Source organism: Carex rostrata, chromosome 34 (genome assembly GCF_964058835.1).
Source record: "Carex rostrata chromosome 34, lpCarRost1.2, whole genome shotgun sequence".
NCBI lineage: Eukaryota > Viridiplantae > Streptophyta > Magnoliopsida > Poales > Cyperaceae > Carex > Carex rostrata.
The window spans coordinates 991502-1017507 of NC_135951.1; the positions used below are offsets into that span (position 1 = coordinate 991502).

At 32.0% G+C, this 26006-nt stretch overlaps 3 protein-coding genes and 1 long non-coding RNA gene across 7 annotated transcripts in view; all 4 read right to left on the reverse strand.

Annotated features, from left to right (window-relative positions):
• LOC144548778 (lipid phosphate phosphatase 2-like) overlaps positions 1 to 26006 on the reverse strand; it is a 39301-nt gene that overhangs the window by 1427 nt on the left and 11868 nt on the right. Inside the window, exon 4 of one of the 2 annotated variants that reach the window (XR_013509472.1) lies at positions 2656 to 2742. The exons of the other annotated variant lie outside the window; for it this stretch is intronic. The gene's annotated coding sequence lies outside the window, so the exon portion shown is untranslated. Of the gene's footprint in view, positions 1 to 2655; positions 2743 to 26006 lie in introns of those variants that run through there. 2 annotated transcript variants of the gene reach the window in all.
• Positions 420 to 5459, reverse strand: LOC144548780 (putative disease resistance RPP13-like protein 1). 3 transcript variants are annotated; one of them, XM_078297491.1, is made up of 3 exons: positions 5034 to 5459; positions 2538 to 4639; positions 420 to 1368 (listed from the first exon to the last, which is right to left on the reverse strand). In XM_078297491.1, exons 1-3 carry the CDS (start codon positions 5457 to 5459, stop codon positions 1323 to 1325), a joined length of 2574 nt encoding a protein of 857 aa, XP_078153617.1. In that variant the 3' UTR covers positions 420 to 1322. The 3 variants fall into 3 exon arrangements, with proteins under 3 accessions (XP_078153617.1, XP_078153616.1, XP_078153618.1); XM_078297490.1 differs by having other exon boundaries at positions 420 to 1377; XM_078297492.1 differs by having other exon boundaries at positions 420 to 1377; positions 2538 to 4635; positions 5034 to 5132.
• Positions 5607 to 6089, reverse strand: LOC144548834 (putative disease resistance protein RGA1). The gene has a single exon (XM_078297548.1). It carries the CDS (start codon positions 6087 to 6089, stop codon positions 5607 to 5609), a length of 483 nt encoding a protein of 160 aa, XP_078153674.1.
• Positions 21336 to 24003, reverse strand: LOC144549094 (uncharacterized). Its single transcript, XR_013509572.1, has 2 exons — positions 22333 to 24003; positions 21336 to 21651 (listed from the first exon to the last, which is right to left on the reverse strand). It is a non-coding gene; the product is annotated as an uncharacterized LOC144549094 (long non-coding RNA).

The following is a 26006-nucleotide window of genomic DNA, read 5'->3' on the forward strand; positions in this document are numbered from 1 at the left end:
CCTTGGGTTTGCTGCATTATTGAAGAAATTTATCATGTGAAGAAAATAAAATATTTAAAATTCAAACATAATATCAATATAATACCTGATGCCTACCAACAATTAATGTCCTGGGAATTCATGTTATATATTTTCTCACTAAATTTGTTTTGACTCCAAATTTGAATATACATGCACAATATTTGTCATATTTTTCTTTTCACTAATGCAATTAAAAAAAATTATCAATTAAAGTGCTTAGAAAAGCCTATCTCTTAGTTTGTTTTACTGTAGAATCAGAATAAACAATAATAAAATATGTATGACTGCATGCAGAGATATTTTATGCATGTAATGAATGAGATAATTGACATATACTTCTATTTGAGAAAGTTGTCCCAAAACAATTTTTACTCTTTTATAGTAAATGAAATCACAGTTAAAATCACGAATCATGATAAAGAAAACATGTGTCAAAAACTGATAAGAACAAGCTACACAAAAACCAGGATCACTTCAAGACAATTTGGTATGGTACTGCACTTAACTCCCTTTAAAGATATTTTTCATAGTTAAATCCTCAGAAAATTATACAACAAATAAGGGTTAGACCCTTATTCCTTAAAAAACAATTTTATGAAAATTTGTACAATGACAGATGAAATAAAGGCAACATCCAAATATTCAGAGATAAGGGTAAAATAGTGTTGACAAAGTAAAATGTACAGAAAATTATGGAGTTGACAGTACAATTGCCACAATGAACTGGTAGAAACTAATATACTGGAGCACTCCAAATTGTAAATTCTATGCTCTGTATAATTGTGGAAGACTGTTGGAATTGTGACTATATGCTGCAGCCTTTTCTAGTACAAAAACAGGGATTTACTCTATGAATTGCAATTCTTGTAGAGAGAGAGAATTTCTGAAAAAATGCTGGTAAACAGAAGCAGATTTGTCAAAATGCTCAATTGTACCCTCTAATGCACAAATTACAGAAATTCATACATATTTATAACACTACAGCATTCCTAAAATAAGCACTACTTTCCTAAAATAATATCCCACTAATTTACTAAAATAACAGCCCACTAACCAATGCAGATTTCAACAAACAATTTTGAATTACTTCTCAACAGAGACTACGGTGGATTTAGATCAAGCAAAATCATGAATTGGATCTAATATTTGAATAATTAAATACATGACAATTAATATAAAGCTAGTTAGATCACGTACAGAAATTAATATACCTAAAAACAAAGAGTAATGACAAGATCACATCATCTCTGAACTGACCATGTGCGTCTCCTTGGATAGAAATCTCCCAAAACATCTCCTCACTACACTTGATTGCTAGCTTCTGCAGCATTATCGTCATCAAGTAATCTGGGAGGGCTTCAATTTCAAAATCAACCAAATATCAATATAATACATGATGCCTACCAACAATATCCTGTGAATTTATATTATATATTTTCTCAATAAATTTGTTTTGACTTCAAATTTGAATATACATGCACAATATTTGTCATATCAGAAAAACCCATCTCTTAGTTTGATTTATTATAGAACCAGAATAAACAACAATAAACTCTGTATGACTGCTTGCAGAGATATTTTATGCATGTAATGAATTAGATAATGAGATATAATGCTATTTGATATAGCTGTCCCAGTCCCAAAACAGTTTTTTCTCTTTTATAGAAAATGAAATTACAGTTAAAATCATGGGTCAAAACGGATAAGAACAAGTTACACAAAAAACAAGCTCACTTCAAGACAATTTGTTGTCACTCCCTTTAAAGATATTTTTCATAGTTAAATTCTCAGAAAATTATGCAACAAATAAGTGTTAGACCCTTATTCTTCACAAAAAAAAGAATTATGAATATCTGTACAATGACAGATGAAATAAAGGCTCAGCAACATGCAAATATTCAGAGATAAGGGCAAAATAGTGCTAACAAAGTAAAATGTACGGAAAAATTGGAGTTGACAGTACAATTGCCACAATGAACTGGTACAAACTAATATACTAGAGCACTCCAAATTGTAAATTCTATGCCCTGTATAATTGCAGGAGACTGTTGGAAACGTGACTATATGCTGCAGCCTTTGTTGGTACGAAAACAGGCATTGACTCTATGAATTGTAATTCTTGTAGAGAAATGCTGGTAAACATAAACAGATTTCTCAAAATGCTCAATTGTACTCTCTAATGCACAAATTACAGAAATTCATACATAGTTAAAACACAACGTTCCTAAAGTAAGTACCACAACTTTCCTAAAATAACATCCCACTTATTTAATAAAATAACAGCCTACTACATAACATGCTGAAAAAACCTAACCAATGCAGATTTCAACAAACAATTTTGAATTACTTCTCAACAGAGACTACAGTGGATTTGTCAAGAAAAATCATGAATTGGATCTGATATTTGAGCAATTAAATATATGACAATTAATATAAACCTAGTTAGATCACGTAGAGGAATTAATATACCTAAACAAAAAAGAGTAATGACAAGATCACATCATCTCTGAACTGACCTTTTATTTATATTGGTGGTGAAATTGAATGGTGTCTTCTGGTAGGTAGCATAGAGCGATTTATCGAGTGTGGAAAGCATCACCTTGTCAATGTGCTTGAATTTGTGCCACTCAGAACCCGTGTCTCCTTGGGTAGCAATATCCCGAAACAGCTCCTCACTACACTTGATTGCTAGCTTCTGTGGCATTATCGTCATCAAGTAATCTGGGAGGGCTTTCATTTTGAAATCAACCAATTGCATTCTTTGTAATGATTTAAGGTTCTCCAAAGTTCTTAGTTTTGGGCATTCTTTAATGCTAATAAATGAGATGCTGGGTATATTAGAAATCCTCACCAAGTTAGGATTTTCAGAAATAACAATTGCTTTGGTTGTTGGGAGGTTCTCTATGGTAATCAGATTGTCAGCACCTTTAATATTTACACGCTCCAAGGAAGTAACATAATGTGAAAAACCCTCCGAAAGAGATATCAACTGGGGGCAAGCTATAATATAAAATTTTGTTAGTTTGGGCATGGCTGGTTGTCCCTTATTCCACTGCCACTCTTTCCAATTGGGCATATCTAAAAAGTATAGTTTACTCAATTTGGGAAATGCAGGCTTGGTAAGACAACTCGTTGCTACTGTTTCTCTGCTTTGGATATCCCCCCAAAAGAATTCTTCTCCCACACTAACCACTGAATAGGCACCATATATTTGAAGGATATCCAAATTGGGGAGTTGGCCTAATGGGGCAAGTCTCTCAAAGCAAGCACACTTTACAATAGTAAGATATTTCAAGTTTGGAAAGGCTGCTCCCAGATTCAACCAATTAGGAAGATATCTACCAAAGTAACCACTAATTCTAATAACATTTACAGAACGTGGAGGACAGAGCTCATTTAAAACATCCTCAGTTGACATCTTCTTCTCATTAGTTTGGGAAAGTTGTTCTTCCGAACTAAATAAAGTGTAGAAAAGGTAAAGTTTTCTCAACTTATTCTTGGTTATAAGGTTAGCTCTTTTTGCTATGTTCCTATCAGATACACTCTCTAAGCCCACTAGCCTAAGTTCAATGAGTTGTGATAGAGATTCTAGTCCGTCTATGCTACTGAATCCCTCGAAACTATTCTTGTATGGCTGGAAACCATATAAACCAATGAGCTTTTCCATATTCTTTAATCCCATTGGGATTGCTTTGACCTTTGTATTTGTAAAACTAAGACACCTCAGCTCTCGTAGATTACTAATGCTTTGGGGGATGTGGGACAACTCAGTGCAGTCTGTACAATAAAAACATTCTAAATTTCTTAGATTTCCTAAGGAATTTGGAATAGTTCTCAACATCGTTTCACTCACATTCAAGTATCTGAGATGCACAAGGCTAAACAAAGAATCTGGCAGGCTTGAGATATTGGACTTAGATATATCTAAAATGCGAAGCTTAGGAGCAGCTTTACATAGATCATGAAGTGCAACATCACGTTTATTACAAAGTACTAATGTTCTCACCCCTTTTTCATTTTTAATTACTTCAACTTTCACCACATCATTTCCTTCTATTGATAACCGTCGTACTTTCAACGAATCGTCAGACTTGGTTAAAACTTGTTTCTCCCTTAAAAAAAAGTTCTCATCTTTTCCTAATTGACGGGCAAAAGACCACAAAAGGTCATGCATTTTGCATCGTTCCCAACTAAAGGAGCTTTTAGTATCTTCCAAAAGATTTCGCGCTATTAACTCTGTGTAATACAATTGGCCCAATTCCCAAAAATTTCCCTTACCTTTAAAAAAACCTTCTGCTTGCCACATATAGATTAAATCTACTTGGTAAAACAGAAAATCTTCAGGATAGAGGGAGCAAAAAATGAAGCATTGCTTCAAAGGCGATGGAAGGTCCTCATAACTCAAATAAAAAGCACGATGGACATCTTCCGATAGCCCATTCATGAACCACACATGGCTTGCAAGAATTGCTTCCCAGTTATCTCTCGTGTTGCCTTTTGTACAAAGTACACCGCCTATGCTTTTGATAGCAATAGGCAAACCGTCACATTTTTTAATAATTTGCATTCCGATTTCCATGAGATCTTTAATCTCACTCTCAACTCCATTTGGGGCTAACTGTCAAATAAGTGCGTAAAAATCAATTAGTTGGTAACTTTTGTATTCTTTAATTTTCTTCTTCAAAATTAATGATATGCATATCAGAAAATTTAAATAAAGGTAGAGGATTCAAATTTTACAGTAAATGAACAACCCAATTTAGTTTCCCATGGTCGAATATTTTGTATTAATTGGAATTTTTTAAAAAAAAAATGCTATATCTGACTGCATTTCTTTTTATACAACTAGATATAAAACTATACTTTTAATTACCCTAGTTGTGAACTGCTGCTTCATATAACAAGAAGCCAATTAAGAACAAAAGTAGAGCAAATTTGAGCAGGTTAGCACATCGAATAAAAATTCAAATTAGGAGTATATTGTAAAATACCATCATAGTTATAGATAATACCTGTTTAACTAACAAGGACCAGCCATCTTCCTCAGATAACTTGTTCATTTGATGTGATTTTGCTGCCTTCATTCCATTTGCAACTCTTCCATCCCGAGTGGTGACAACTAATCGACTCCCATGTGCTCCGTCAGTCATGGGAACACGCAACAGGCCATCCCACACATCTCGACTCTCTTCCCAAACATCATCGAGAACAAGAAGGAATTTTTTCCCCTTAACGAGCCTCTTGAGTAAGGGCACCAGCTCAGATCTTTCTTTGGCATCACCATACTGACCTCCTATCTCTCGGATCATACACTTTAAAATTTCTATTCCTTTCACTTCTTTTGAGACACAGACCCAAACTTTTAATTGGAATTCCTCATGAATTCTCTGATCATTGAATATCCTTTTTGCTAGAGTGGTCTTCCCTATACCACCCATCCCCACAATAGCTGCAACACAAATCTTTTCTCGCCCACCCTTCTCTTCTTCGATCAGCCAGTTCACTAGCAGCTCGGTATCTTCTTCAATCTTTTCTCCCACAATATCATCTAGCAAAACCGTGGGATCAGTCTTGCGGCTTATGATCTAGTCCACTCGGCAAACTCGACTAGAAGGCCTGGAAAAGATTTGTGATTCGGTCAAACCTAGTTCATGCTTTCTCTTCACAATCTCCTCTAGCCTCAAATTGATATCCATGATTTTGGACCCAATCTGATGAGCAAAGAAGGGGTTGCGGAAGCAAGACAGCAAAGGGATACCACAACGGGCATTTGAAGAGGAATATGAACTTGAGCCAGCAAGGCATTCTGTTGCCTTGATCTTACAGAGGTCGATGACATCATCAGCATCATACATGACATCCTTGAGCTGCCTGAGCCAGCGCTCAATGGCTTTGCTATTGCTCTTCTTCCTCTCAGCATCTACAAGAACACATTGGATGTCACGAATGGTGTTGTTGAGGTTCTCCATCTGACCAGGGATTCCAAGCAGCATGCCCACCTCATGCTGCACCATTTCCACAATAAGTGCACTAATCTTTGGCAGGAAGGCATCGAGTATCATCACCATTTTTGTTTTGAATGGCTACAGCTAGTGTTCAAGAGAAAGAGAAAATGTAATGGGTATAGTTGGAGAATGCAATTTTTGTATTATTGAGATTTTAGTAGGCCTTTTCCCCTAATATATAGTCTAAGAAAATATCAGATTAAAAAAATCACACTGATCAATTGTAATCTAGTGGCACATGCAAGTCATGTGAAGTAAATCAGGTTTAATTTAATCTACATAAATTGAGGGTAGGGGTATCAACGGGTACGGTAAGGATCAGGTGGAAGCATTTTCATACCCGTACCCATCACAAATTATCTTTACCTGTACCCTACCCTTACCCGTTACAAATTGACTTACCCATAGCCTACCCTTACCCATTGTAGTTGTCGGATAACGAAACAGTAGCGGGTAAATAACGGTTAATACTTGTATAATAAATATTTTTATTATTTATTAAATAAAACACTAAGACACATTTATTTGTCGCATATATAATCACATTACTAATATGAAAATTAATTCCAACTAAATTATTTTTTTATCAAAACACAAATTCAAAAACACAAATATCTTTGGTCTTTAATAAAAAAAAATCAGACATGCAAATAAAAGCAAGATGATCAATTGTTCAAGTACTTTAATAGTGAATTATGTTTAACACAATTACATAAATAGTCAATTGTTCAAGTTAGAAAATTTAATAAATTTTATTTTCCAAGATCAAGAGTAGTTGCCATTTGGACTATTGGAGATGAATAATAATTCAATGCTCATTAAGATATATAATATATATATATAAATTTTTTTATATAATTACCTGATCGGATAATGGGTACGAAATAGGCTTTACCCGTACTCTTACCCGTTTTGATAACGGAAAAAAATCTTTACCTGCACTCATACCCGATAAGTTTACAAAAAAAAAAATCTTACCCATACCTGTCATATCGAATACAGTATGGATCAGGTAAATGGATAAAAGGGTGTCATTGACCCCCCTAATTGAGGCCCTCGATCGACCAACCCCCATTAATGCTTCATTATTAGCTCGGAATGAAAGCTATATATTATCTCAAAGAAATAATATATAAGAAAAATAAAACCAGAGAAAAAATTTCAATAGTGGTTTGTTTATAATGAATCTTGTAGGAACAAATATTTATTAGTCAGAGAAATTCTATCTTGAAGAAATATCTTTACTTGCGAACAAGTTTTAAACTTACTAAGCAATACAAAATAGTTAGATGAAATTCTCTTACTAAGAATATACAAATTAAAGTACCAAGTTGTGCAAACAAATATGCATACAAATAAAATTTTAGAGTTCCAAAATCTAAATGTTACTTGTTATTTTTTCCAGAAATTTAAATCCACAGCATTTTTGTTAGGTAGGATTAATTATTTCTCTCACCAAATTCTTGTATATGTATGGTTCAAAAATTAAATAATTATAAATAAGCTATGACATGATCTCCAAACATAGTAGAAGTTGGACTCATTGTGATCGAAATGGTGAGATGAATATTTTAAGAATAATCGAAATCCAGTTCGATATATATAATAAAGTCCATAGACACCTTAAATATTTCCACTATCTTATAGAATGATTTATTGCAATAAAAGGAGGAACTAAATTTTAGATAGGAACTGAAAAATAAAATGTAAAATTATATAATGTGTGAGAGGTGGGATATTGAACTCTAGTTCTTCCACAACCCAATAAACAATTTTAATTACCAATTTTAAGCTATATAAAAACTTTTAAAAAAATTATTAAATTTTAAAATATCTAATTAAAAAATTAGAATTATGGAGGTGACTTAGCCACCTTTAAAGTACACTAAGATTCGCCCTTGATTGCAACTAATATATAAATGCATGCGGCCCTGAAACCATTCTGCTTTCAAAGATGAAGGTCATCATATGAATACACTAATATGAAGGTGCTCATATGAATACATTTTTCTTTCAAAGATGAAGGTGATCATATTAATATTTAGTTTGAAATTTGAAATGAAGTCTATCCATTAATACCAATCTCAATGAAAACGGTATAGATCAGGTAAACGGATGAAAAGGTACATTAAATAGATATATATGAGCCATGAATAAAACTATATCATATCATGCATCATCCCCATATGAAAATACATATATATATGATTATTAAGGTTGGCTAATATCAAAACGTTTGTTCCTAGACTGTGGAACAAACATTTCACATATTCAAAATTCAAATAGTCGATCCAAACTATTCAACATTGAATCATAGTTGTATTTTCTTTTACCAGTCTCTTTGTAATTTTTTTACTATCTATATCTATTTTTTTACCAGTTTCTTTGTATTTACTATCCAGTACTTCAATATTTCGAAGGTTCTTTATGGATGGACGAGACCTCAGTATTATTGACTCTTCTCCTTTCTCAACCTTAAGAGGATTGGAATTACATTGGACAAGTGAAAGAGAAGAATTGTCCATGGAGATGAGGGAAGCTGTTGTTTTTACGTTTTAGTCTGTTTCATATGAATTACATTGCATTACTATAAACAGCTAGCATGCAGTAACGCAATTAAATATTTGTAATTATGGTAGTCAACTACTACATTTTGCAGATGGAAACGATAAATTAATGAAAGATAAGAGTTATTGGGTTTGGAGAATATAAATAGCGCCGGTAAAAATGACTCAATCGCTAACAGCTTGTTTGTTACTGACCTGAGCTGTTAACGGGCAAGTTCATCACTAGCTCGGTCCAGAATTAATGAGTTTGAACTGGACCTCGCTCGTCATCGGTTCAATATGGTAACCAGTTGTTTTTGTTTTGTACTAACAACAATTGATCATGTACACAACAGATGGTAAAAGTCACTCCCTCAATACCATCATCCGTTGAACCAAATCGATGTCGAAAACTCACTCAATACTAACTGTTCATAAAATTTAACCGATGACAATGGAGGGGAGCCATCAACACCATCAGTTGGTTAGACCGAACAGTCAGTAAAAAGTTCGAAGTAATTACAGTGCTGCTCCTGTTTACATACACCATCCGTGCGGAAGCACACTAGATGATAAATTGGTGTTAGTAAGAAGCCCAATAAAAGTCAGTTGTGTGGGTCCTGTTGGCAGATTTTTTTCAAAGATAAGACGTGTGGCAGGGATCCCAATCTGCTGCTATTCTCGTTAGAATAGCAGCATGCTGCTATTCATATCTTCTCTATCTCTTTCTTCAAAGAAGAGAAGAGAGAGAATATCATGTGGGAGAGAGAAAGAGGAGAGAGATGGAGAGAAGAGTATGAAAGGAGCATGGAAAAAATAGCAGTGGATCTCGTTCCGTGTGGATGTACGCCTACCACAATTGACTTGATATCTTCGAGCTAGATTCCTTTCACATTATTCAAACTTTGACTAGCCGCATGACTTGAATATAATGTGCACTATTTGCCTTGCTTGCAAAGTATGATCCCGTTTGAAAATATTGTGTGTTCATAGCAAAGACAATGTTTTAAATCCAAATTATTAATATAACTATAATTGAAACAACCATACTATTATTATATATCTTTAATTTTTGTAGATAAATCAAATAATAATTTTACAAACACAGCATTTGATATACATGATCAATTTATGTAAGCAAGGCCGATTCTCCATTAATTAATTATTGATGTTCTCGCCATAAATCAATTCATAAATGTAACCGATATCTTTTATGATTGAATATTTTATCTGATTCATTCAAAAAATTAATCTTAATTATTTTTTTTGTTTTGATTTGGAGATGGATGTGTTGAAAAACTGTATATTGATAAAAGGGTGGCTTCCAAAATCAAAAGTAATTGGGTTGCAAAAATAAAAGATTGTAACCTTTGGAATTAAATCAGAAATTGCAATGACGCAAACGCTGACGTGTTTGAAATATTATTCCGTTGAATTTTATCCAATTTATTCCCTTTCCAAATAAAATTCATTTTAAAATATATAATCTATCCATTTTACTTTTATATATATAAATAAATAACGAGTACACAAATTTACCCATTATACTTGGCGATAGTAAATGTGTTTTTTTTGTAGTAGTGATTGAACTCTTAAGATTTTTAGTTTTAGTGGCAAAAGTACCCAATTTTTTTTATTTTAATCAAAAACTTTTTCAAAATTAAATTTGTAAAAAAAAAAACATGATAATCCCATCATAACCCGGCGCAGATGTATGAAAAGAACCAAGATTAAGATATACATACATACATACATACATACACACATATATATAGAGGGTTGAAATGCCTTCATTTTTTGTGCCTCCATCATGCCTCCATTTTTAAAAACTTAAATAACTCAAAGTTTAAAACTTAAACGTCAAAATAAAATCGTTAGATGTGATCTATGTTATTTTCTCTATGTGTCCATAAAAAATTATCACATTTTGATTTCGCTTTTATATGAATCAATAAGATGAAAAATCAACGTCTAAAAATTATCCACATTAATATACATTTTTACAAGCTCAAGAGACAATCAAAACAAAGTTGAAATGTCATAATTTTCTACACGTGCATAGATAAAATGATGTAGTTCATATCCAATGGTTTTATTTTGAATTTTAAGATTTAAATTTTGAGTTATTAAAGTTTTAAAAAATGGAGGCCGCATGATGGAGGCACAAAAAATGGAGGCATTTCAACCCTCCTCATATATATATATATATATATATATATATATAGAGTAGAGCTAATATGCACTTAAGTGTACCGTACTCCTAAATTTAGGCCGTTAAATTTCTTTAAAAATCGTGTAGATCCTTTAAAAGTCGTGATAGCACGACTTTTAAAGAAATCTAACGGCCTAAATTTAGGAGTACGGTACACTTAAGTGTATATTAGCTTTACTCTATCTATCTATATATATATATATATATAGGGTTCGGCTAATTTGCTGCCGGCAGCATTTTAGCCGGAGGTGCTGTCGCCATTTTTTATTTTTGTGATGTCCAAACAACAAATCCAAACCATTAGATGTTTATTTATTGAAATATTATTGAAATATACACCCATCATAATTAAGTTCACCATTATTGAAATATTATTCTATCAAAATTTCGAAATTACTTATATTTATATCTAACTCAATTGATTAATCTCTATTTCTTAATAGCAAAACCAATGTCTATTTATTCGAGAAACTATTTTTTATTTTGTTGAAGGCCAAGGAACATATTCATTCATAAAATATGTACTAGAACATGCATCATGGAAAAAATCAACGTAATCTGAAATTTCAATTTGAAACCTAAAAATATTATACTAAAATAGAATCACTTCAATTATCCAAAAAAAAAAAAACTAATTTGGATGCAAATACGACGTAAATATATTTTAATAAATTACACTGACAGCAACTTGTTTTTTTTATGTGGTGAGAATCTAGCTAGTGGCTACTACTATATTGAAAAATCAATTAATTAAAATCTGCAGATAAATGCATTTCTAAGTTTCCAACCATTAAAATTTTTTTTTTTTAATTGCAAGGAAAGCATAGTATTATTGTCATGTAAAACCGACGTCATACAAACAGCTATGTTCGTTCTTGAGTTATTCACAAATAATTTGGATTTGAACTTGTTCCGATGGAATCTCCGTATTATTCGGTTTTTCAAACTTTTTCTGAATTATTCATAAATAATTCGAAAAAGATTCCATAATTATACAAATTATTTGCGATTTTTTTATTTTTTGGCTCTCTAGCATACATGTAAGTATACAAATTTATTCGAATTTTTTCTTAATTTTTTTTCAAATTATATCTAAATTATTTTCAAATCACAAACTTTTTATTCCACTAACTTTTCTCGAATCATTAAGTAATCACTATGCTTTTGAAGTCTGGAGATGCTACAAAATAATTCATTACACTATTACACCAATAACCGCATTTAATACCCGCTTGGAAGTTTTTGAAGAGAACAGCGTGGCGCATTTAATGTGCTATACCCGGTTGGCCGGTTGTTATGAAGCCAACTTCACCATGGGCCAGATACACTTACACTCTTACAGTTAATAGTTAACATAAGTTCCCAGTTAGATCAGATCTAAATAACAATAATGGGACTTGCATGTAATCTATGTTGCATGGATATGGGTACGGGTATCATATCGGATACGATACGGATACGACGATACGGCAATTTTCAAAAATTTAGGATACGATACGTATATTATATATTTATTATTTTTAATTATTTTATATATTATATTTAAGATAATCATAACAGAAAATAAATTTGTATAAATAATTAAAGACTTAATCAAAGGATATATTAAATACTATAACTACTAGGAGATAACACAATAGAAGCTCTAGTAGATTGGTAAAATATTTTGACACTCAACTAGGAATCCCCAGTTTGATTCAAGCAAGGGAGGAAAAAAAAATCAATTTTGCTGGTGTATACGCGGTGTATGGGTGCAAAAGCGGTTCACAGGCGCTGCTCGCGGTCCACATGCCCGTATCCAGCCGTGTCCCAATCGTATCTTACGTTTCGGGCCATATCGGCACGTTTCAAGGCTGTATCGAAAACCGTATCAACATGGTTGGGACACACCAGCTGGTGTGTCTAATACGTATCGTGGTCGTATCGGTGTCGGATACGTGTCGGACATGGGTACGATGGGTTTCTAGGAGTATCAAGTTAACATAGCATGTAATATATCTAGCAATGAAAACGGATCGGATAGTTGTAAAACCATATTTATATCGGCTTTTATTTTTCACATATGGATATAGATACGGATCAATTATTGGATATCTAGAGATATGAGCACAAATTAAAATGCCACTTTAATTTGCAAAACATAGTAGCCTTACTCTTAAACTATATAGTATATATCAACTTTTCATATACGAATAATTAAAATTTAAAATCATATATGTATCCGTATCCGTACGAATATTCAAATATATTAGGTCTTTGGTTTACTTTTTTTATTTTTTTTACTTTTACTTTGCTTGTGTTGATAGTTGATTATTTAGTAGATAAATACATAGACTGTTTGCCTTTTTTGTTTCATTTTAGGAGAATTTTTTAGTATATCAGGTTTTTAATTGATAGAAAGATCGGTAAAATTTCTATCTATCATAAAAATCAAAATGTTTGAATTGGTAGGATTTTACCGATCCAAATTTAGTTATTTAATCTGATACATAGATGAAGGGAATTCTTCTATTAGATCTCTAGTAAAATATAAAAAGTTTTTCAAAAATAGATGAAATGTTTATCTCTCTTCCTTTTTATTCCTTTTTATTCATTTTTATAGGAAAAATATTTTGAAATAGTACTCTCTTTAACTTCCTCTGCAGTACCAAGTTCATTTTGTAGGTTTTTTTTTTTCCTTGTTCATCAGTTAATTCATTTCGCTTCTCAAAATTCCTATTCATAAATCAAAAGTTACCATGAATCAAATAAGTGCGCTCCAACATTAACTATTTTAAAAATTAAAAACAAAATTTTGTTGTTCAACATATATAATTTTCCAACTATCTTGACGAAATTTTACAACTTTTCCAGCTCATCTTGATTTATTGACAGAGGCGCTGATACAGATACTGCCAACGCCAGAAAAACAAACAATAGTCAGATAATCTGTGAGATAATTTAAATAATTCTATATATGTAAATAAACCCTAAAACAGTTCTTCATAACACATTCAGGTACTGTACATATAAACCAGTTTGTTAAAAACAGATGACATGCATGCATCATTTTGACTGAAATAGAATAGGTAATATATCTGACAGGTATTGTACATACCATACAGTTGTTAAGAAATCTGACAAGTTGTTGTGTGACTGCCACATATTTATACGTAAAGTAGTGTGAGCATACTACATGAATTATCAATAAAATATATATACTGCCACACATTTATATTTGAACCCCACATAATGTATTTTGATACAAAGGAAATAAATGGACACGGTTATTATATAAGTGTCTTATAGCTATGTTCATTCTATGTATTCAAACTAAGAAAATAAACAAACTAAGTGGCAATATAATAATTATCCTTGTTTTGTCTTTCTGTCTTTACTCCTCACTTTGCTTAGCTACATTGTCTTCGTCACCTGAAATCCACATAAATAATGTGGTACAAATGAGAGCTCGAAGAAAACTCTCTGTGCGGGAATTTCTAGTTCCAGCCTGAATCTTTGTGAAATTATCTTTAGATATCAAATTTACATTTCCCTTTCAAGTTCAATTAATGAAACATATATTTCCTTTCAAGTCCAATGATGCACCAATTTATATATTCCAAAAACATACATTTACCTTTTCATTTCACATATATTTTTCAAGTTTCTGTTAATCTATTTCGTTTGTCCCACCTCAATAATTTTAAAATTAATACATAAAAATAACATAACCTTTATCACTCATGTCACATGACAAATCATTTTGTAATTTTTGAGAAATTACTTCTTGATATTATGTTTGTCTTGGTGCTTTATAAATTTGTCTTGGTATCTTTTATTTGTTTTGGTATATATGCACTACACAGGCATGTTATAAGGAAATAAATTACATTCTAATTGTTTGGTATCTTTTATTTCCCACATGACTAAGAAACTAAGGATGACACGGAATACAAAAGATAAGAAAATAATGCATTTTTGTTTTATATGTTCGCATTAATATGATTTTATTTATGATTAGGCAATGTATTTTAATGTTTTTGGGAAAAAAATGTAACAAAAGAAATGCTAGCTGAAATGAAAATTTTCTTAAATTTGTAGATATAATTTTTATTGGTCTCTATGTCAGTTGGGTATTCTAAGCTCCTTTGCTGAGTGCTGAAATAAAATTCAAAGAAATTGTGAGAAAACTTTTTAAGAAAAAATTTGAAGAAAAAATGAGAACAATAATTTGCTACTTTTCTCATTAACCTACATAATCTTAGTTGTATAATTCCGTGTGGCGAGCGGTTATTGTGTTTATAACAGAACTGATGTTTTGTTGCACTATTTCTAGCATTGTTTTTCTCTGACTTGGGGATTATTTGTACTACTCTGTTTGGTGTTTCATATTTTGAGCCATCAGTGGAATTTTAGGTGAGCCATCAGTGAAACTGCATTATTGGTGGTCCTTTCATTCAAAAAGAAAAAGGCAAAAAGATGAAAGAGAAAAAGATTTGGAGATAACATATTTTTCATTCTGCATTATTGGAGATAATTCACTCCTTAAACACTCCAAGTTTCAACCACAATGATGTAATTTTTTTTATTTAATAAAAACACTAATTTTCAGAAATTCTAAAAAAAATAGTAAACAATTTCCAAAAAATATAAAATTTGATTTCCAAGGCATATTTTATTGAATTTTTTAGCAATATTTTTTTACTTTTTTAAGAAGAGAACCTCTTTTTTTCAATTATGTATTTATGTTAAAGATCCATCTTTAAATTAACAAAAAAAATACATTTTAAACAACGCGCGTGAGACGATTTTTTTATTTATATCAAAAAAATAAAATTTAAAAAAATAACCAAACATGCGCTGGATCTTGAAAACTACCCAAATCGGCAAAAAAATAGTTTTGGTTTCTAATTAAGAAATCAAAAAAATATTTCTGATTTCTAATTAAGAAACAGGAAAAAATTTTGCCAGTATTAGAAACCAGAAAAAATTTTGCCGGTTTTTAATAGGGCAATATTCTAAACTATTTTGGAATTTTATAAATTATTCTAAACCATTTTGGAATGTTCTAAAAAATTTTAAATTATTCGGAAAATATTCTAAACCATTTAAAATAAACTAATTAATTATATTATAAATTAAAACTAAAATTAAAAAAATTAAAAAACCTGAATCGAAGAGCCGATCAATCAGACAGTCAAAGCTCCGAAAGGGATCCGAATAATCCCTTTTTATGTATATATAATATATGTATATGTATATAATACATATGTATATATAATATATGTATAATATATGTATATATATATATCACTGTTTGTAGTAATCATTGTTTTAGCAGTAATCACTGTTTCTGTGTTACCCACAAATTTGAAGAAAAATGAGAACAATAATCTGCTACTTTTCTCATTAACCTACATAATCTTTAGTTGTATAATTCTGTGTGGAGCCGTTATTGTGTTTATATCAGAACTAATGTTTTGTTGCACTATTTCTGGCATTGTTTTTTCTCTGATCTGTGGATTATTTGTACTACTCTGTTTGGTGTTTCATATTTTGAGCCATCAGTGGAATTTTAGGTAAGTCATCAGTGAACTTCATCATTGGTTGTCCTTCTTTCATTCAAAAAGAAAAGGGCAAAAAGATGAAAGAGAAAAGGATTTGGAGATAACATATTTTTTATTCTGCATTATTGGAGATAACTCACTCCTTAAAACACTGCAAGTTTCAACCGCAATAATGTATTTTTTTTATTTAATAAAAACATTGATTTTCAGAAATTCTAAAAAGAATAGTAAACAATTTCCAAAAATATAAAATTTGATCTCCAAGGCACATTTTATTGATTTTTTTTGCAATATTTTTTTATTTTTTTTAAGAAGAGAACCTCTCTTTTTTCAATTATGTATTTATATTAAAGATCCATCTTTAAATTAACAAAGGAATTACATTTTAAACAACGCGCGTGAGCCTTTTATTTGAAATTAAAAATGATAGATATATGCAAACTTATCATTTCATCGATCTATTCCAAACTTGCTAATCATGTTTGGAATCTAGCTTGGTGATTTGAGAATTTATAAACGTTTATTAAATGAATAATTTATTATAATAAATATGTAAATATTTTTTAACCAACACAATTCAATACGTTGTGATCATATTTTCTATTTCTGTTGTATAATTCTGTGTGGTGTGTGGCTATTGTGTATGTACCATAGTCCATAACTGATTTTTTTTTTTTTAAAAGGTTAGCAACAAATTATCACCAACAATATATTGAATAAGAAAAAATTGTATTTACACAGTTTCACTAAGTTTTTTTTTGAGACAGAAACGAGGGTCAAGCCCTCCTTTACATGACAGTTTCACTAAGTTGAAAACAACCTAGTCCGTAAATAAGGAAGCTGTAAAATTAACTACAAAAAAATGGCCGACAGGAGAACGCAGCATGCTTCTGCTGGCCGGCTCCATCACCGCAAAAGAACTATATAAGCAAAACGCAAACAAGAAATGACATCCACAGTTGTCTCTGATGTTTTGTTGTCTCTGATCAGCGAATAATTTTGTACAACTCAGTTTGATGTTTTATATTATGAGCCTGATATAGGATATTGTGAAAAATTAGCTGGGTCCAAACCTGCATTATTTTTGGTACCTTTTTATGCTTTATCCTTTTTTAAAGATAAGATATATATATATATATATATATATATATAGAGAGAGAGAGAGAGAGAGAGATGGGCTATGGTGCATTGCAATGCATGGAGGGGTTTGTGCATTGGATCATAAATCTAAAATTCAAAATCCAAATGGCCGATCCAAACCGTTCATCTTGTTCTCCATATTAATATGTACTTGGAGACCAAATTTTACATTTTTATGAATTCTTTTACTATTTATTAAGTATTTTACAAAATTGTTGATCCAACGGTGGCTGCTGATTTTACTGTTTTGTTAAGCCACCGTTGGATCAACAATTTTGTAAAATACTTAATAAATAGTAAAAAAATTCATAAAAATGTAAAATTTGGTCTCCAAGCACATATTAATATGGAGAACAAGATGAACGGTTTGGATCGGCCATTTGGATTTTGAATTTTAAATTTATGGTCCAATGCACAAATCCCTCCATGCATTGCAATGCACCATAGCCCATCTCTCTCTCTCTATATATATATATATATATATTCTCAACTTTAATGATGCCTCTATAAATTCAACTTTAATCAGAGAACATCTAGAATTTTAGCATATATGCTAAACTTATCATCTCATTTTTCCCTTGCTGATGCATGAATTAAACCAGGTTTGATATCTAACTATCTTATTTAAATGCTAAGCTTGTACAACATTAAAAGTATTTTAAGCAAGAAATAATAATAAATAGATGTTCAAACTCCAAAACATTAACAATTGGCCATCGGTGAAGTGCATTATTGGTGTGGGCCATGTGTTTCATTTTCTTTTTATTGTAATATATACAAATTAATCACCACTGTATTTTATTTTAAAGGTTTAAAAAATTAAAATTAATAGGCTACTTTCCTCTCAAGTCCAAGTGCATGGGCCAATGATGTTGATGATAAGTAGCATGCGTAAATTATTGGATTCCACTATTAATTAGAAGCTGCTTTGCTCTTTAAGTCTCCCTCTTCTATCTCTTTCCCAATATCTGACTCCCTTTCCTTGATATCTAAAAATTAAGATATTACTTAATTACCATAACATCGCAAAAATCAGTCACTTTTGTGATAATCATTCAACATCGATTGCTAAATAAATCGGCTGATTGTTTCGATTCAGCTTCGATTTTACCGGTTTTCTGTACATAACTCACCCACGCGAATAAATCTGCAATAAATTGGTTTGAAAGATGGCCGAGGGTATAGTTATATTTGATAAGTTATGAGTTAAATAAATTATGAATATATACACATAATTTTAATAAAAACGAATTAATTAGCCGCATATATTTCTGATTAATTGGCCGCACACTGATTAATCACTGGCGGTACTATGTCCGTCCGACAAGCGCATACCGTTATTTACAACACTGGCTCTAACTCGTTTCACCTTTTTTCTCATTATCTCCCCGTGAAATGGAGGCCTCCATTTTTAAGGCACATCTCATTATTTATTCTGCAGTAGAAAAAAAATACTTGAGAAAAAAATATAATAAATATTTTATTTTTGTAATATATAAACATGAATCACTTGATTTTAATGATTTTAGTGCTTATTTTACTTTTTTTTTCCTTTTTTTTAAGTGTGACAGATGACTTAAGCCGAATCACATAAATAAATTTATTAATTAATACGGACACTTTTTTTTTATCAGTCACTACCAGTTAACACAACATAATCTAAGTATTTTAATATAATTTTTTACTGTTTAGTAATCATTTTACAGTAGAATTTTTCTTTCCTTAAAATTCATGTTCATAAAATAAGCTAATTTGTTTAAAATTTATTTCTCTCTCATACATTATTCGTAGCCGGTCCTGGTGCTGTGCAGCTAGAGCGACTGCCTTGGACCTCAAAATTTAAGGGGCCTCAAAAAAAAAAAGAAATTATATATATAAAAATATTAATTTGTATATATTAAAAATAAATAAAATATTACGGTCCAAATTTTGTATATCTAAATGGCTCAATTTTTTTTATAAATAGATATGATATATTGGCATATCAATAAAAAATTAGACAGGCTAATCATTTCTAGGGGTGTTCATTGGATCCGGTTTAGTCGGTTTTGAACCAAATCGAATTAGTTTGGACTAAACGGTTCAGTTTTTTCGGTTTAATAGTTTGATTTGGTTTTTTTTTTTAAACTTAATTATAACTTCAGTTCGGTTCAGTTCGGTTTGGAAATATTCAAAACCGAAATAACCGAACTTACCGAATTTTTTTATATTATGAATTTGGTATGGACTGCCCCGGTCTATTTCTTAATACCCCGGCTTATTTCTTAATCAATTGGTTTAAATACTTTGGTTTATTTCTTAATATACTTCGGTTAATTATAAATCAATTGTTTTAAATAAAAAATATATATTTCAGTTTGAACCGAAGAAACTGAAGAAACCGAAATAAAACTTTAGTTCGGTTGCAATGCTAAATCGGTTCGGTTTGGTTCTATTTTTGAAACCAAATTATAACTTTGGTTTGCCTAGTTCGGTCCGGTTGAAACCAAACCGAACCGATGAACACCCTAATCGCTTCCATAAGTACTTCAACACCATATACTTATAAGTCGTTTTTGTGTTTTAAAAGTCCAAATAGTCGATTCAAACTGTTCAACATGATATCCATATTAAAACGTGCTTGGAGACCAAATTTTACATTTTTTTATTTTTTTTACTATTTTTATGGTAAGTATAAAATCATTGTTTTTTATGGTTCAGAATCTTCTGAATCAATGGATTTTCTATCTATCTTAAAAATAGTAAAAAAATTCTAAAAAAAATAAAAGTTGGTCTCCAAGCACATTTTAATATGGATATCATATTGAACAGTTCAGATCGACTGTTTGGACATTAAAAATGCAAAAATAACTTAATAGACATATAGTGTTAAAATACTTATAAAAGTGTATTTGCCGATCTCATAAAAAATTTGTATATATAAAAGGTCTAAAATTTCCTCCCGCTGGACCCCAAAATCCAAAATCGGCCCTGACACCAATATCGCAATTAATACCCGCTTTGAAGCTTCTGAAGAGAACACATGCAATTAATACCAGATCTATCACAATTGACGACCGAGTTGAAAGGTCTTCTAAGTGTCATAATGAACCGCACGAGCATCATAAAAAAATATCACTCATTCTCATCGAAATTGAGAGATCCGAATTAATAAGCCCTAAATAATTAGTGCACATCGAACACACACACACACACACACATATATATAAGTTAGTACACTACTAGAATTCACTCTTTTTTCATGCTCCCGAAAATAGCTTTTTCCAAGGGATTACTCTTGAAAAAAGCCCAAAAATCGTCATTTTCAAGCGCTATCCTTGAAAATACTACCGTTGATAATACCCTCCTTGTAAATAGTCAGTATTTCCAAGGGGACCGTTGGAAATACTATTTTCTAGCTTTTTTCAAGAGACTACCCTTGAAAAAAGGGCCGTTGGTAATACCTTCAAATTTGACCACTGTCTACATTATTTTCAAGGGGAGCATCGTGGAGCCCACCAGATTATTTTCAAGGGGAGCATCGTGGAGCCCACCAGATTATTTTCAAGGGGAGGGAACATGGGTCCCACTTGAACATTTCCAAGGGTGACACCCCTGGGACCCACTTGAGTATTTTCAAGGGCAGTTTATGGAGGACCCACCCCAGCAAATTCATGGCCAACAAAAGTGGGCCCCACCTGGTCAGATGTTGGTGCTATTATTTGAATGGGTTCGTGCATTTTTTTCATGAAAATACTAGCCTCCTTTTTTTTTGTACCAAAATGCTTTCATTGGATAATTCTCTCGGTACCAACCCAATATTCCTTTACAATCCCCAATTCACATTCAAACTGATAACACATCTTACAAATCAATAGAAAACACATTGAGAAAAGATATTGCAAAGCATTTAATAAGCATAAATCATTAATATAATCAACACATTGTATCAAAAGAAGATGAAAAACCCTTTACAACACAGTATTGTGTGCTTGCACACTACTAATATACTCAAAATATATCCACTATGCTATGAGTTAACAAAAATTCACATAATAAGTTACCACCTAGTTTGTTGATATGCTAGAAGTTGTAAATTCACCAAAATGTGCACTTTCGGACACCTAGTTTGTTCTTTACCTTGTTGCATCAAAGTCACCAATATAACAATATTGGGAAGCACTTATCCCACCATCCGGCCCCTACAAAAATTAATAATAAATGACAATGTAAGAAAACAGAGCTCAAGTATTTAATTTTTCAAACAACAGTTCCAAAATTGCCCTTCTTTGCTTACTCCTTCATATATGCAATTAAAAACTAAGCATAAGATTGAGTGCTCGTGCAATACCAAGCAACTGAAATATTCCAACATAATAAGATTGCAGTTTTCCAGTACATGTTGACTAATTATTTTATCAAAATGATATTAACTAAACACATTGTTCATATTAAAATGAGGTATATGACTACAAATACGATCTACTATTTCGGCAAGGTACATTGAGTTTTAGAACAATTATTACCAATTTCTGATTTTTCTACAAATTATAGTGAATTTTCAAAGTTCAGCACTTAAACACAAGTTCCAGCTCAAAAACAACATGTCGGTATCAAACTAACCATGAAAGGAACTTAAATTTAACATAGCTCTGGGTCATTAAATGAATTGAAATTAATTGAGGGTGTAGTTCATGACTCCTTGAAACTTTAGACACCAAGAACACTTCATTGAATCTGCGGTATGTTCTACACAAAAATGACAAGGCAGCATGCTAGAAAACATGAAAAACTGGTACCAGCTTAGGTTGGTACATAATCTGATCTGCACAAAAACACTAGTTCGACCTAGCTAGAAAATTTAGAAAATAATGAAACTTAACAGAGATGTAGATCATGAGTTTCTTGAATTTCAGAGACCAAGAACACCCAATTCAGAGTTATGAGCTGTTCTACACAAAATTCACAAATCAGCTTGTCAGGAAATTAAAAAAAAAACAGCAAACAGTGCCTGGTTCAAAGGAGCAAAAGCATACCCAAAATACTCCTAAAAATCCCACCAAAATAACAAAACACCCATAGACCCTCCATAAGCCTTGCGGTGACCTCGAAGTAGACCCTTATATGAAGAAAACCGAAATGAGAATGCTAAATATGATGAACAATCATGCTGAAAAATAGCACTATCTTGCCTCTTTGTCAATTGAATAAAACCTAAGGGCTTGATTGATAACTTCCCTAAATTCTTGGAGACCTAGACAAACATGTATACAAGACAGCCGCAAACTTGAAAAAATTAAATCCGGTCACCAAAGTTATCAAATCATGTCTTGACACAACACCACAACTTTCTCATTTCAAGTCCAAATCAACCCCAAATGAACCCAAGTTAAATCCTTCATGTTTCTAAACCAAAATTGAGTATGTTCAAGCATCAGCCCACTCATGAAATTGCCAAAATACCCCTTCACTCGAACTCAAGTGGATTTTTCATGAATAACTTATATAGAAATATAGAATTGTGAAATGATAATAAATACACCTCCAAATGATAACAAATAGACAAGTATCTTTCAAATGACAATCACTTAGGCATACTTCTCTTGTTCTTTCAATTTGTTTAGGAGCCTTGATCTTTAGATTGAAATAAAATAAAACTTCACAATTAGCTGTCTAGCTCTCCAAAATTAATAGTTTTGGAATAAAAATTAACCTATACTCTTGTTGGGAAAGAAGAAATTAAGTATTTCAGCAAACAACCCACTCGGCATAGAAGAAATTAAAGTTAACCTTCTTCGACGATGAGTCCTCCAGTGAGATGCATCTTCACAAATATCTTTCCAAGGTCCCAACGGAGGCACTTTCCTATAATCTCTAGCAAAATACTACAACCTTTCAAACAGGAACTTTGGTGAAAAATCAAATCCAACACTCCAGCAATAACGAAATAGCTATGGCATTATCAGAAACTTGGAGAATGAAGGTCAGAGAAGAGAGAGAAAGAGAAAGCCTTGGATAAGAGCAAAAAACCTAGGACCAAGGAGGCGGAGGTCGGAGACGCGGACAGCTGAGTATGCCGTGTGCGGCACGTCTGGGGGGTGGGCTGGTCGTTGTGCGACGCGTCCGAAGACGCGGATCGCTGAGTACGGCAGTACGCCGTGTGCGATGCTTCTCTGCCTCACTGGTGGGGATTAGGTTACGATTAGTGACTCAGAGAATAGGAAGGGCGCAATTGAAATTGAAGGACTTGGGGAATTATGGATCGTAATTGAAGGGAACCCCAATTGAAGAGGGAGAAGTAATTTGGCAAAATTTTCGTTTCGCGCTTAAATGGACTTAGAGAATAGGAAATGGGGGAATTATTTTCCAAAATTTTCACTGAGCGCCTCAGTTTGTCAAAAATTTCGCTATTCATATCTGATGTGTCACGTGGGACCCATTTGTCATCCTCTATTCTATTTCCGATCCAGAATCAATACATAAGATAGGTGATCATATTCATTGATAATCAAAACAACACATTTTCAATCAGACGGTTCATATTTACATATCTATGAATTAATTAATGCTTGCACAGCAAAAAAATATTAAAAAATTAGAAAGAAAAAAGTTCAATTTTTGTACGACTTATAAGGCCAAATCATACTCGTAATTTCAATTTTATAAACTTTCATTGTTATTTGTCCTTTCAAATTTAACAAATATATATGGACCGTTCATTTTGACGTGAACGATCAACGGTCGATATAAAATGAAATGATTCCAAATTTGTTTGGAAATGATCAAGAGAAAATATTGAATCTAACAAATATAATTTTTTTTGCAGTTTTATTATGTCCTGGCTTCGATCCGATGTGAATTGTTTATAGCCTTTCGATGTTTCAATATTCCGTCGACTAGATAGATATGTAAATAAAAATATTTTTTCGTGAAACTTTGCTGCAAGAGAATAAATACAGTGCTCTTTAATTTGAACGATTCCGATCGACTAGCGGACAATATATTCCCGTACACCTTCATTAACTCACATAACTAGAGTTTATGAACATAAGACATAAACTATAGCTTTGTGAGTTAATGAAGGTGTACGGGAATATATTGTCCCCTAGTCGATCGGAACCGTTCAAATTAAAGAGCACTGCATTTATTCTCTTGCAGCAAAGTTTCACGAAAAAATATTTTTATTTACATATCCATCTAGTCGATAGAATACTGAAACATCAAAAGGCTATAAACAATTCACGTCGGATCGAAACTTAAACATAATAAAACTTGAAAAAAATTATGTTGGTTATGTTCAATGTTTTCCCTTGATCATTTTAATACAATTTTGGAATAATTTCATCGCAGATCAACCGTCAAAATGATAATGGAAAAATGAACGGTCCGTAAAAGTTTGCTAACTTTGAAGGGACAAATAATGATAAAATTATTTAAAATTGACAATTATAAGTATGATTTGACCGTAGAAGATGTAAAAAATCTTTAAAAACAATTTTAAATTTTTTTTCATATTATTTGTTGTACATGCCTTGCCTAATTAGTAAATATCTATGTTCCGAGCCATATGATAAGCAATGAATGGTTCTGATGTGTTCATTTAGGCGATTTTATTAACAGAGCAGTTTTGAATCTATGCAGCACACAACCTATACAATTTAAAGAGTGTCCAATATATTTAACAAACTTCTTGTAGCTAAAACTGCTCTGCTAAAAATTTTACTTGTCAATTTTTTTTTGTATCCCGTCTAATCCAGAGAGGGCCAGAGGGATTCCCTTTGTGATAAATTCATATTCTCCTTGGCTGAATTTTTCTGTTCTTACAACCTTCTCCCCTTTTCGTTTCCCTCTAAAACCCCATACAACAAAACCATCTAGTGTAACATTTTTTTATTCACTACCTCTCTCTCTCCTCGACTCCTCCCCTCTTTACTTCCGCCAATTCAGATGATCAGCTGCTGTGATTAAAGAAACCATTGCTCCCAAGTTTGAAATGGGCGAATCAAACTCACAATCGAGTCTGATAATGACAGTGCTAAGGTTTATTTGTTTAGTTTATCTAGCTATTTACCGGTGTTTGATAGTGTGCACACATGGTGTTTGATGAAATGACATATGTGCACAAGTTTTAGTAAACCGATAATTTTTGCCCGCTCGATCGATGTCTGTGATCAATGAATTGTTGTCGATTTCTTGTGTTAGGTGAAACAAATTTATGGTTTGATTGCAATTTTTATAGTTGTCTATTTGATTGCAATTTTTGTTGTGCATATAAGGTGTTTGTTGAAATGCCCTCTACAAATTAAGACTACCTATTGACATACTCTTGTTTTTTCAGGGGGCTAATGTACGCTGTCAAAGAATTTAGATGAAGATGTTTATATCTTGGCCTTGTATGCTACAACTCACATGAAGAATCTAGATGCAGATGTTTATAGCTTGCCACTGCTCTTACAAACCCAACGAAAGTTTTCAAAATATGCTAATTATATGCGTAAATTTGTAACTTTTAGATGACTTGTATGCAAATTATCTAGAGAAAACTGAACCAAATTAG

Bases quoted from the DNA above. Each gene is read 5' to 3' on its own strand.
- LOC144548780 (XM_078297490.1), bottom strand. From the start codon at position 5,459: ATGGGTGGTATAGGGAAGACCACTCTAGCAAAAAGGATATTCAATGAT. The intron at 4,640-5,033 runs GTATTATCTATA...CTTATTTGACAG, and splicing joins GGTCCTTGTTAGTTAAACAG to TTAGCCCCAAATGGAGTTGA. The intron at 1,378-2,537 runs GTCAGTTCAGAG...TTGAAATTGAAG, and splicing joins ACCACCAATATAAATAAAAG to CCCTCCCAGATTACTTGATG.
- LOC144548834 (XM_078297548.1), bottom strand. From the start codon at position 6,089: ATGGTGATGATACTCGATGCCTTCCTGCCAAAGATTAGTGCACTTATT.